At 48.0% G+C, this 13,042-nt stretch overlaps 1 protein-coding gene across 1 annotated transcript; it reads right to left on the bottom strand.

Annotated features, from left to right (window-relative positions):
- Positions 1 to 4,084: 4,084 nt before the first annotated feature.
- On the bottom strand, positions 4,085 to 8,776 carry LOC133050394 (sperm-associated antigen 11B-like). Its single transcript, XM_061134543.1, has 3 exons — positions 8,722 to 8,776; positions 7,579 to 7,725; positions 4,085 to 4,218 (listed from the first exon to the last, which is right to left on the bottom strand). The coding sequence occupies exons 1-3, from the start codon at positions 8,774 to 8,776 to the stop codon at positions 4,085 to 4,087; spliced, it is 336 nt and encodes a 111-aa protein (XP_060990526.1).
- Between the last annotated feature and the right edge of the window lie 4,266 nt (positions 8,777 to 13,042).

Genomic DNA, 13,042 nt, shown 5'->3' with positions numbered 1-13,042 from the left:
TAAGTGAAATAATACACTGGGTCCCCACCACTTGACTTTGCCTTAGGGCAGTTGTTCTTATTTGCGGCTAAGGATTCTTAGCACAATATCCATTTGAAGTGATCTTCCCACCGACTCCCTCTCATCCTAGAGTCCATCTGGTGTGTCTTTCTTTTGTATTTATTCCTGCTGTTGTGTGCTGTTGTGCTTAGTTGTATCCAACTCTTTGCGACCCCCCAGACTGTAGCCCACCAGGCTCCTCTGTCCATGGGATTTCCCAGGCAAGGATACTGGAGTGGGTTGCCATTTCCTCATTCCAGGTGATCTTCCTGACTCAGGGATCGAACCTGCATCTCCCGCATTGGCAGGCAGATTCTTTACCACTAAGCCATCTGGGAACTTCAGTTAAAGAGAGACTGGTCAGCATAACCAGCCTCCTTTCCTCCAAGCCCTGGAAACTCCTTTGGGCTTCTTTTCACTATCCTGAGTCAATTCTTCAGTTACTTCCTATAATCCCCCATTTTACACAAAATCTCTGTACAGCTAACCCGATCCTTGGTTAAGCCAGGGAGAAAGTTGGGGCGATTATTTACTGTTTTCTTAACATCTTACCCCAAACTCTTGTCTCATTTGTCTTGCAGGTCTTTTTTTTCTCTTCCAGGCTCAACATGATCCTTTGCAGGGGAGCACACCAAGCCCGTGCAGTCCACATTTCCATTGTCTCCCGAGGTTCTCAAATAACTGATGGAAATAGGTCTCCAGGACAGACGTCTGTTTCACGGTCTTCACCAACTGTGGTCATGTGACTTGTTTCCCAGGATGAATTACTCATTCACACAGTCACAAGTCTCTGGGCTCAGGACATTTTTGCCCACTGTGCTCATCAAGAGTTACCCAGGGCATCAACACAATCATCATTGGATTTGAGACTAGAATCCAAGCACCTGGCCTTCCCGCAAGTGCTGCTTGTACACACCCATTCAGATCCACAGTCATCCGGGACTCACAGGGCCACAAGCCTTCCAGCCCGGAAAGCCCCTGTCCAGGGCTTGTTGAGAAGCCTGTCCCAGTCAGTGCTGCCAGGAAACATCCTGAGAAAGGAATGTGTGTCATCTTAGGTATAGCAAAGTTGTGTAAGGCAGAAAAGCCCACATCCACACCTTGAGACTTCTGGCTCAAAGTAAGCTGGGTCAGGGTCCTGGCATGTCACCTGATTGCCACGTCATCTAGGTTGGCTCAACAAACTCTGCTCTTAATTTGTTCTACAATGAGGCAGACATGATAACTACCCATTACAGGAGCCTTGGATGGACAGGTAGGAAGTAGCACCTAGCTTTCCTAGAGGAGCTCTCAGAACTCAGAGAAAGGAGGAAGCTGCTGGAAGAGAAACAACAGATCCTCTGAAGCCTTCTTGTTCTCCTGCAAGCTTCACCACAGTGCCCACTGAGGCATGTGTGCTCAGTCCCATCTGACTCTTGGCAACTCCATGGGCTGTAGCCCTCCAGGCTCCTCTGTCCATGGGATTCTCCAAGCAACAATACTGGAGTGGGTTGCCATTTCCTTCTCCAGGGGATCTTCCTGACCCAGGGATGGAACCCAGGTCTCCTACTTCGTAGGTGGAGTCTTCACCTTCTGAGCCACCAGGGAAGCCCATGCCCACTGGTGCACATAGACCTAACAGCCATTTCATCAGTCCCCTGTGGGACGCACCTGCTGCCCCTGGCTGCTGAGGTCAATCCCATTCTTGCTGTCCCCATCAGTAACACTGATGTGACTCATCTGACCCCAGGAAACCTCTCTGGTCCATCAAGAAAGATGCTGTGTTAATGAACTCAATTTCTCTTCATTAGTGTTAATGTCAGTGTGTTAGTTGCTCAGCCGTGTCTGACTCTCTTCATTAGGACAGACTAATTTTAATTTTTGTTTTTATTGCTAAGAGATTCGCTGGGTCTAGTTAGATCACCTCCTATGACCCAGGAGATAAGGGCAAACCAGCTCAGAGCAGGCCGAACCTGCAGGGCCGTGGTGACCACCGCATGTGTGGACCGGAAGGAGAGATTAGGTGTGGCCATTATTAGTCATAGGAAGCCAAATGGGGATGTGATTGACAGAGCCTGGCCACCCTGGTTTCGCCCCAGCAGACCCTGGGCTTCCTGATGACTGGGAAGCTCTGGGGGGGTGGATGAGTCAGTGGGATCAGAGCGATCAAAGCCTTCTGGGGGAAGGCTTCTCCGGGTGCAGTGGGCAGAGAGGACACAGTGTGTGGACAGTGGGTGGAGGGGAGCAGACAGCAGGCAGTCAGGTGTGTTACACCTGGCTCTGCAATGACCCAGACCAACCTGCTGCCTAAAAGGTCTCTTCCCACTAGGAGTACAGCAGGTGTCTATAAGCCTGGCCAGGCCCGGGGCCCTGCACCCAGCTGCTTCCCTGAAAAGACAGACAAGGTGACTAACAGAACTGCTGGCTCAGAACTGACCCTGAGGAGCCAGGGGACTCACTCCCTTGTCTCCAGGCAGAAATGCAAAATCCTCTCTGGATAACATGCTTCACTGTTTCATAATCTCAATGCCCAAGAAGTCCTTCCTTATGTTAAATTTATGACCTTCTTGAGGCCACATAAGTCTACTATAGACTGGCTCTGCCTGGGGTTGAAGTAGTCTTTGCTTACACATACATATTTATTTATCCTTAGGCACATCAATTTTGTCTTTTTAAATGTAAAATTGAAGAGTAGTTCAATAACTTGACAGAGTCATGTTTTAAGATAAAATCACTTAAAATCACCAATTATCTTAACACTGGAAATGAAAATATTTTCGTTTGCTTTTGGACATATTTTTCACAATCAATTTTACTTCAAATATACAAAAACTGTATCCTGTTGGCATTATTATGGACAAATAATGCCATGTGTCCAGTTATTTCATCCTTTTCTATGGCTAACTTTGACTCTCATTTCTTGTCTCCTCGCTCTTGGGATCCATTAAGTCCCTGCAGGTCTCAGTTGGACATGGTGAATGCTGCAGGCTTCAAATCCAACATTCCCGAGACCTGTCTAGCCAGCCCCTTGCTCCTCCTGCTCTCCTCGTTCCTGATGTCACCTGATCTCCAGGACTTTTCCCCTTCCTTCCTTCTCCTCCGTCACCAAAGGTGTAACCCCTGTCTCTGCAGAAACCCCTTAATTGTTCCCTCTTCAGAGCACTGTCTCCACTACAGTCACTGACCTTGGCCTCCACTGTCAGGAGGTCTTCCTTTCCGGCCTCTGGTCTCCCACATCTGCTATCCAGGCCCATTCCAACACTCAAGTATGATTATGTTCATACCCCAGGAGCACCTGGGAACCTTCTCTTGTCTAGCCGTCCCAAGTCTTTAGTATAATATTTGTTCTTTCTTTGACAACGTCACACACTTTTCCTGCATCCTCCTCATGTGCTACTTGTAATCAGTCCCTCTCTTCTACAGTTATGCTGAGCTTTTCCACATTTTCTTAGCAAATCATTCTTTTAAGATTCTGCAGCTTCCTACCAACTGCACCCTTTGCCTGAGAATCTCTGTTTCTCTTTCACTTGACAAATTCCTAATCATACTCCAAAATCCTGCTCAAATTTTCTCAGGAATCCTTTCTTAATTCTGTTTGTATTTATCTTCCCCACATGCTGGATACATGCACATTTTAGAATATGTAGCATCCTTTTGGTTTTATTTATTGAGATATCTTTCCCCCACATAGTCCTACTTCCAATTCATTACATTTCCCAGTGCCTAGGAACCAAAGGAGGTACTCAAAAATATGTTTAAAATAAAAGAACAAATGATTTGAATGTTCTCCTGGGAGAATTTATTACATCCACATCTACCAGTAAAAAACTGTGTTGATCTGGAAAATATTGTATATCTCAAGCTAGCCATTTTCTCTAAGATCACATCAAAAGATCACGTGTGGCAGTTTTCCTCTTTTCCTTCGCTGCAGTGAAAGTTTAGACTGGGGCCACCGACAAAGCCCCAGTTCTCTCTGCTCAGCCATTCAGCTCTTGTCCAAAACACCTGCATTAGGATGATTGGCCCAGGAGGCAGCCGACAAAGTTTCAGCTTCCATGTCAACACCTCAGTTCAAAGGTAAGCAGCAGGCGTCTTTTTTTTTAGAGCAATAGCCTAATTGGAATTCCATGTAATTACAAAATTTTTGACATTTGCTATTGCCTTTTGTGCACCTGACAACTTTGAATCCTGAATCTGCATCTGTATAAAGAAACAGTCAACGTTAGCATCTTAAGACCATCTCAAGAACCAAACACTAGTTGTCTTAACCCTAAGGCATACGGTGGAGGACGGCAAGGGATAGGAAATGGACTTTCTTTATATACGGTCAAACTCAGATCCTTGATTCTGGCTTAAATGTCACCTTTACTTTCCCTGAAAAATGAACTTTTAATTCAGAGGCAATTGGCAAGAGAAATGGTGAGGGATGCTTTAGGACACAAATGTTGTACTTTAAATAATCTAGAAGTTGTGTAGGAGGACAAAGAGGACTTGCTGAGGCCAAGTGTGAAGTGCCATGGCCTCATGAGACGTGTCCTAAGTGGCCTAATGGTCCCTGAGGCAAGTGGGAAGAGCCACCCTGTGAGGGAGATGACACACCCAGGCCCGAAAGCAGGTGTGGCAGAGGGTAGAACTGCAAAGAGTTAAAAAGATGTGCTTTCTCCCCACTGCTGTGAGAGAGTGCCTGGATCTGATACCTTAAACATGAGTCAAGTTACTGGAGTAATTGTATTGATATCTCACTCTGTACTTCAGGTACTGATATTGGTAAACAAATTTTTCTCTTAAATAATATATTATGGTGCAAAGACTAAAGAAAAAGCTGGGAGACTTCCCTGGTGGTACAGTGGTTAAGAATCCGATTTGGCAATGCAGGGACGTGGGTTCGATCCCTAGTCTGGGAACTAAGATCCCACCTGCCTCTGAGCAACTAAGCCTCCTGCATGCTGTGACTGAGACGTGAGCCAGCCAAAGAAATAAATAAATTAAAAAAAAAAAAGAAAAAGTTGATGAACACAATGAAAGCAGAGGCACAATATCAGAGACTTAGCAGTAAGTGGGGAAAGTTTCTGATGGACACCATGCCCAGGGTGCTTTGTTTCTCAGAGGCACTGCCGCTGATGTGAGATTTGACTTGTGAGATTTGACTTTTGAGATTTGAAGAGGTGTTACCCTCTTCCTGTCCTAATTTCTGTCATCAATAAGCCTTACAATTATTTGATTAGATCAATGAATCAATTGATCAACCAAATTATTTTCTTATCAGTTCATTTTCAGAACAACAGTCTTTTTTTTTTAACCTATAAAAACCTGAAAGTAGGGAATTCCCTGGCAGTCCAGTGGTTAGGATTCAGTATTTTCATTGCCAAGGCCCGGGGTTTGATCCCAGGTTGGGGAATTAAGATCGTGCAAGCCGTGCAACACAGCCAGCCCCCACCCAGCAAAAAAAAAAAAGAAAGACAGAAACCCTGATACTATCACCATAATCGAAGTCATAAACATATTCATCGCCTCCAAAAATTTCCCTGTGTCTCTTTGATTTTGCTTTTTGTTTCTCTTGTGGTGAGAACATAAGATCTACTCTCTTAACAACTATTTAAATGCACAGCCCGCACCATTAGCTATAGCCTTTATGACGCACAGCACACCTCTAGCATCACTGAAACTTTATCCTAATGAACAACAGTTCCACTGACTTCTCTACCTGCTTCCTCTGGAAATCCCAGAGGCACTGCTATTGTCTACTCCTCTGTCTTTGATTGTTTTCAATACCCCGTAAGGTGCACGGTTTCGAGTTCAAAACTGTAAAATCAACTCCAGGTATATAGCTCTGCTTCTTCCAAGAGAGTTATCTCCTCAGATCTGTTATTCATTGAGTTAAACCCCAACACAATCCAAAGATTGTCTGCATTATGGCTTTGATGGCAGATGACTCCAGAATCGTCTCAACGCTGCTGAGAAATGTCATGTTTAGGGTGCCCTGTGCCAAAGCTGCACAATAGTCATTGTTAGCGATCCCTTTCTTTGGGGGATCCAACACTCTCTCTGATATTCACTCTGTGGCTTTGTCTAGTGTTCGGATCTACTCAAAATAATCCTGTCTTAGGGGAGCTACTGTATCCCTCTGCGTGCTGCAGTCTCAGGATGACATAGGTCGCATGCTTTCAGGTTATTCTGGAGTAGACATTTGAATGGTCTGGTTGTCCTCTCCAGGTCCTTCCAGCGGGAGACAGAAGCGACACACACCTGTCACCCAACACAGGAGCGCATTCTCACTGCACCCACACACAGTCCAGACCCCTATTCAATCTGCATCTCTAGTCACCAAAATGAATTCTGAAACATTCAGAAAACTAGTGCTCTGAATGGAAACAAGAGAAGATAATATTGCAGGCTCTGGAGGAAGACAGTTCTGAATCCACACGACTTTTCTGCTGGTTAGGTGGCCGTGCTTTAAGAAAGCAACTCTTCAAGGAGCTGAGAGTTACCTAACCTTCAAAAGGAGGTGATAAAGCCTATCTTTCAACTATGTGTGAGTTCTAGCAAAGCACCCAGCACATCGCAGGTGCTTATTATACACAAATCATTATCCTATTAATTAAAACAGGTGGGACATACTTTGGTCCTAGAAGCCTCTGGCCCTGGAATCTTCTAACCAATCAATAGGAGCAACCAGAGGAAAGACGGCAGAGTATTTGGAGACCTTTGACTGGCCCAGCTGCTAACAGCTCTGTCATCCCCTGGGGATAGTCCACTTGTTCTTCTCAGTTTATTAATCTGCAAAGTGGGGACAATAATAGGGCTTATCTCCTAAGCCTATTGTGAAGATTAAATGAAATTATGGGAAGCAGTTGGAACATACCCACATTAAGTGAGCAGAAAATAAAAAGTATCATTATTGTTTGTGAAAACGTCCTAGTCTTCTGGATGGCCTCCGTAAGATATAAGGCAAAATGATCCAGTGTTATGAATCTCCTGTACAATAAAGGCAAGTTTATAACAATATTTTGTCCACTGAGCACTGTTTTCATGAAGCAAAACCAATTCACCTGAGTAGTGACTCAAGGCATCAACACTGAGAACCTGTAACATGCTAAGTCCTGCTCTGCGTGTTGGGCTTTACATAGCGAACGTGGCAGTTGATCTCTAATTCTCTGCTCAGGTTTACATTCTCCACAAGTTTGCATGTGACCTTGGAGACATAGGGAAAGCACAGCGGGGACACAGAAATCATGTGGTCCGGAATCTCCAGCAGGCAGATCACAGTCTGTGGACCACTCTGAGAGCATCACAGTCAGTCTCCAAACCTGCTGTGTTGCACTCTCCTTCCACTCTCTTTGCTTGATGCTCCCACGTTTCACGAGACCTTCGGGGGTCCTGCCCCGGGGGGCTGTCATACCCCTCCCTAACCTTCCCCACAGGCAGAGCAGACTCAGTCATGCACGTATTGTCTCAGGACACTCCACCGCTCAGCCCACCTGCCCCCACAGTCACCTCCCATCCATTCTTCCTCTGAAGGTCCTGCCCATGGACCGACCCATCCTGGGCTCTGTCACTTACCTGGGAAGGGGGGCTGGCGAGGCCCGAGGTAGCGCTTTACTTGGTAGTGAAGTGGGTGAGACCTGTTTGTTCCCCGTCCCGGGGATTCTTCTTGCTTCCTGGGACCCTCGGGGTCCTGGTGGTTAGCATGTGTGACTCCGGAAAGTCCTGTTTCAGGGTAAACACACAGCAGAGAATGTTCACAGACCCAGGAGAGTGAGGGGCTTATGCTCCAAGAGACGAGCGAAGAGTGGAAGTGAGAGGGGCAGGGGATCATCCATCAGTGGTCACGCAGGACAGACGTGTCCCAGGCCCACGGTCCAGCTTAGGTGACAGTACGGCCTGTGAGCTTCCAAATTTGCTGGGTGGGAAGATCTCATGTTAAGCGTTGTAACCACAGGAAAACGACGGCACAGAGAGCGACACAGAAGCTCTGGGAGGCACGGAGGCATCTGTCCCCTTGGCCATGGGGACAGGGCCACGGGTGTTTGCACACATCCAAACTCATCACAATGTGCACGGTAAGTAGGTTCAGCGCCCTGTGTGAGGACCACACCTCAATAAAGCTGCAGATTCCGAAAGGGGAGGATGGGTGGAGTGGGCCGGAAGAGGGGCAAATGTGACCTGTGTGCGTGAGAGGCAGAGACAAAGATGAGCGATGTCTGAAATGGGAAGTGGGGGAGCCTGAGTCCCCGTGGAAGTCAAGCTGAGCAGCCGCCAGGCTGTCACCAAGGTAGTCGTGGAGACCCCCTGAATGTCAAGGTCCTTCCTGACACACACTGCCCTTCTCTGTAAGGGATGCTAAAAGGATGAGAAAGCACAGTCAGCACTGGGAGCCTCTCTCCTGGAAGCTGCGCCACCAGCCCCTTCAGAGTGTCATTGACAGGACTCCCCTGGAGGTCCAGTAGTTAAGACTCCGCCTTCCAATGCAGGGGTATGGGTTTGATCCCTGGTCTGGGAAGATCCCACAAGCTTCAGGGCGCACCAAAAAAAAGAAAAAGAAAAAGTGTTGTTCACAAACTCAGGCAGAGATACCTGCTGAGCAACCCGCCAGGAGACGGGCTCCCAGAGCTGGGTTGCTCAAGGCCCAGGGGACTCCTACCCTGGAAATGACCATCTCAGAGAGATCCCAGCCCTCAGGCCCAGGTCCCGTTTCTGATTTACCTGGAAAGAGCAGAACCACAAGGAGAAGAGTGGATGGAGCAAGGAATTGCTTCATGTCACCGAGGGGGCTGCAGCTGGGACGTCCAGGGCTGGCTGAGGGCGGGTGGGCGGCAAGGAGGGCTTTGTTTATAGCCGGGCTGGGGGTGCCAGCTGGGAGGGGCTGCAGCCGCACTAACTTCCTACTCACAAAAGCACACAGGTAGATAGATGCATTATTTTCCCACCGCTAGCGGAACAAACATTGAGCCATTTTTCTCAGGAAGTAAATAATATGCCTGAATGCTTTGGGTAGGTTTGGTGAATAAGATATGTCAGGTGAAGAGAGGAGGAGGAGGAAGAGGAGAAAGGCAAGAAAAATGGCATTAAGGGAAAATCACCAGTTTCAAGTGCTGATGGCTAAAGCACTGCTGTTCATTAAAATGACATAAATAAAGCTGTCACAGTACTGCTATCTTGTCCTCAGAATGTATCTTCAAAATCGATGCAAGTTTTTCTGTATATGGGCAACTTATTTCTACACGTTTGCTTTTCCTATAAGAAAACAACTCTGACTGAAACAGACCAGCGTTATTTGAACCCTGGTTGGCTCTTAAACTGTGTTAAGGAGTTAGCACTGAATTTTCCAGGTATGGTAAGAGCCCTCAGGCCACATTAAAAAAAAAAAAATAGTTCTTTTCTCTGAGTTATATATTTCAAAGTATTTTCCCACGATGTGATAGAACATGGTGAGTGTTTTTGGAAACAACCCAGGAAGGAAAGGTTATTGAGGAAAAAACAAGACTGAGCCCATGTTGACGCTGGGTGACACTAAGGGAAGGGTCATTTTTCATTTTGGGGAGAAAGGGGACAATCAGCCTCACAGCTCACAGGTGGCATTGAGTTCCTCTATTAGGAGACACCAAATCCGGGATTGTTGTTCTCATTTTAGTGGCTGTTGACATTCGTTAGCAGCTCACTCTTTCCCTGGGTGTTTGCAAAATAGTGATATTCTCTATCACCCCTCCTTCATTTATTAGCTGGTCTACTCACTGAAATGCAGTTTGGGCAAGAAACCCAGGTCCAGTGTTTTATCACACCTCTCACTTTTCAGGCTAAGGCGGCCGGGAGCGTCCACCCAGCCCGGGGCGGAATCACTCACTGCTGCCATCTGCCGGATGGAACCCTCCACACACATCCACTGGGGTCAACCCTTCTCGCAGAGCATCTCTGGTTTGTCTCCCTGGAGGTCTGTGTTTTGAATTGCAGTGTATGCCAGACAAATTGCACTCAGTATTGATTTATTCCATTTTAATTAATAAAAGACACGTATAACTATTGAGCAGGGACTGCTGACCAGAAAAGAAACCCAATGTTACAAGATCATTCAGTATGATTCAGGCAAAAGAATAAAACGGTGTGCACTTAGGCTTGTGGCGGATTGGACCTGCTTCTGGCTCATCTTCTGAAGTACCGAGGCGTTCATGTGACCTGCACTGCTGCCCGCCGCCGTCAGGCAGAGGCCCTGTGCTCACTGCTCCCGCCTCGGCTCTGCACGCGTGAGCGCCCTCGGCCGGCCCTCACTCCACCAGACTGGTTCCGCTGGGGACGGTCCAGCGGGACGGCCCGGAGAAGGGAGGCTCAGAGGTCTGGCTGGCGGCCATTTCTAGGAGCCAGGCTCCCTTCGGCTTTCTGTCCTTCGAAGGATTCGGTGAGTTGCCATTCCACTTTTTCAAACAGCACGGATAGGTGTTGGGGCATTTTCCAACTTTGAACTCGTGTTTCTTACAGTTCCTCCGGCAGCGAGCAGTCCCGTAGCCGCATATCCTGCCTGCGTCAAGGTCACTTCCCACTAAATAAGAGAATAAGGCAGTGTGATTAACTGTACCCGAGGATTGAGGCAAGGCTCTGGCAACAGCTTTGGCGCGGACAGTGACGCTGACTGGAGGACGCCGGGGAGCGGCGGTGACACAGACCCAAGATGGCGGCCTCCCCGGCAACCCCACCCCCTCCACCTTCCTCGCTGATCGACTTCACCATCCGATTTGCTTCCAGCATGGCTTTATTTATTTATTTTTAAGTTAATTGGTTCATGTCACACTTCTTTTTAAAGTCCCTGCAAAAGTTTGCTATTCCTTTTTTTTTTTTTTATTAAATCCAGTCAAGCCTGTTAGCTTGGCCCGCAGAGCTGGCTGCTTAGAGCCTGGGCCTTCTCTTCAGACTCCAGCTGTTCCCCAGCGGCCCTCGCTCCCCCATATCCAGAGCCCCCTGGACTCTGCGGGCTCCTGCATACCAGCCCCTGTCTGTCTCAGGGCCCCGACCCGCAGCCTTCCCTCTGCCTGGAACACTTTCCTCGTCTTGCCACGAATAACCTCTCTGAACCTTCTGCTCTCCACCTCAGTGTCAATGGCAGGGAACTCTGCCCGCTCCTCCTCACATGGCTCAGTGCTCCAGAACTATTGTCTTCCTGATGTAATTTTTTAAAAATTCTTTCATAAGTGTTAGTCACGCAGTCGTGTCCGACTCTTTGTGACCTCATGAACTCTAGCCCACCAGGCTCCTCTGTCCATGGAATTCTCCAGGCCTGAATACTGGAGTGGGTAGCCATATCCTTCTCCAATCTGTATCCCAAATTGTAGTGTGTGTGTGTGTGTGTGTGTGTGTTTAAGTAATTTGGTCTTCTCAGTTGAATTCCAGGTTCCCTGAGTGGGAGGAGGATGTTGCGTTCATGCTCACGATTGCACACCCAGGACAGGTACACACGTGTGCTTCATAGTGACCTGCTGGGCACATGCCTGGAGAGACTGGACTGGAGTGAGTAGAGGAGACAGGATTGGGGAGAAGGAGGTGGAATCTTGATCCTGTGACCCTTGACCGAGAGCCAGAGAGGCGGTTTCCTCACTCAGTGTGTTCTCTGAGACTGAACAATCAGCTCTCACATGACAAGCTTGTCGCATCTCACAGCGGAGCCAGGAGAGCCCTGGAAGCACAGGTGGGGAGGTGGATGGTGGATTGAAAGAGCCTCTCTCCAGAACTTTGCTTAAGGCGGCTCTGCAGCCAGGTGCCTCCTGCCTTTGGCAGGAACCCGATGAATTCATTTCTGGGTAAACCAAGTGATACTAGGTCTTTCTTATACAACTGATCATCCTCCTATGTACCCACTTTCCTGCTTCATGGGCATTTCAAGGGGCTGCACGTATGTAAGAGCCAGAGTCACTGAAAGGAGGAGCAGCAGAGATGTGGACGGGTGGTCATGGCAGTCTGGACTCCACTCCCCCACTCTCCCCCAACATCGCCCGCGTCCTGAGGCCTTTCTCAGGCTCAGACTCTAGTGGTCACCCTGCCCCAGCCCTCAGTAGCCAAATGCAGGCAATGGTGACCAGCTCGACGTGAACATCCCCTGGTCCTGGAGGAACCCCAGACCCAGGTTTCTGTCGCAACCGGTTCTTGGTCTTGTGATCACAGGTCAAAGGGAAGTTGGTTTTTGATAAATTAATTACCATCATACTTTGACAGGCCTAGAATATGCTGATAGCAGGACTTCAAAGAGATGTCTGTGGGAAAGAGCCCAGAAAGAAAGAACAAGGAAGGAAGAGTTAAGCTAAACATGAATCCTCCAGGATAAAGAAATAACCCATGTGAATTACTACAGGAACTCACTCTAGATGGGGACAAGGTTGGGTACCCTTTGCAGCTTTGGAAATCCACCAAGTGGCTTGGAGAGGATCAAGGAGTTTCTCTGATCAATCGGTGTCATCCCAGCACAACTGGACTTGAGGCTCGGAGGACCTGACTTGCCCTCATTGTGCTATGGAGCATTTGGCTCAGCCTTTAGGAGGCGGGAGTTAGAGTCCCTGCCGAAGCTAACAGTTTGCCTCTGGGTACACAAATTACCACAGGGGTCAGGAGATTGCCAACATCTCAGTGTAACTTAGAAACTTCCTCAGCAGAGTCCAGCAGCAGCTGCTATTTACGTTTCTGTTCTGCCTACCGAAATCACAGCACTTCTCGTCATCCTAACCCTCAGATTTGATATGAAACTTTTAGGAGTGTGAGTGGGGTCCCTTTCTGTGCAGATCAAAGGTTTTCAGGAGCAGATGGGGGCCATCAATGGGAAGGGGAGGGGCAGGCATCTCTTTCCACAAAATCCCAAGTGAATAACTGCAACTGTCCTGCAATGCAGTCAGGACGGTTAGTGAATCCCCCAGTGACATCTAAAGTCCCAGGGTTGCTGAGTCATGGAGCTCGCTGCCGGGAGGTGTACACCAGCCCAGCCTTTCACTGCAGATTACTCCTGGTCTCAATCAGGGCTGAGATTAAAGATTGATGGAAGAAGGTTGCGGCC

Source organism: Dama dama, chromosome 32 (assembly GCF_033118175.1).
Source record: "Dama dama isolate Ldn47 chromosome 32, ASM3311817v1, whole genome shotgun sequence".
Lineage (NCBI taxonomy): Eukaryota > Metazoa > Chordata > Mammalia > Artiodactyla > Cervidae > Dama > Dama dama.
This window is presented reverse-complemented; position numbering and strand designations above follow the sequence as displayed.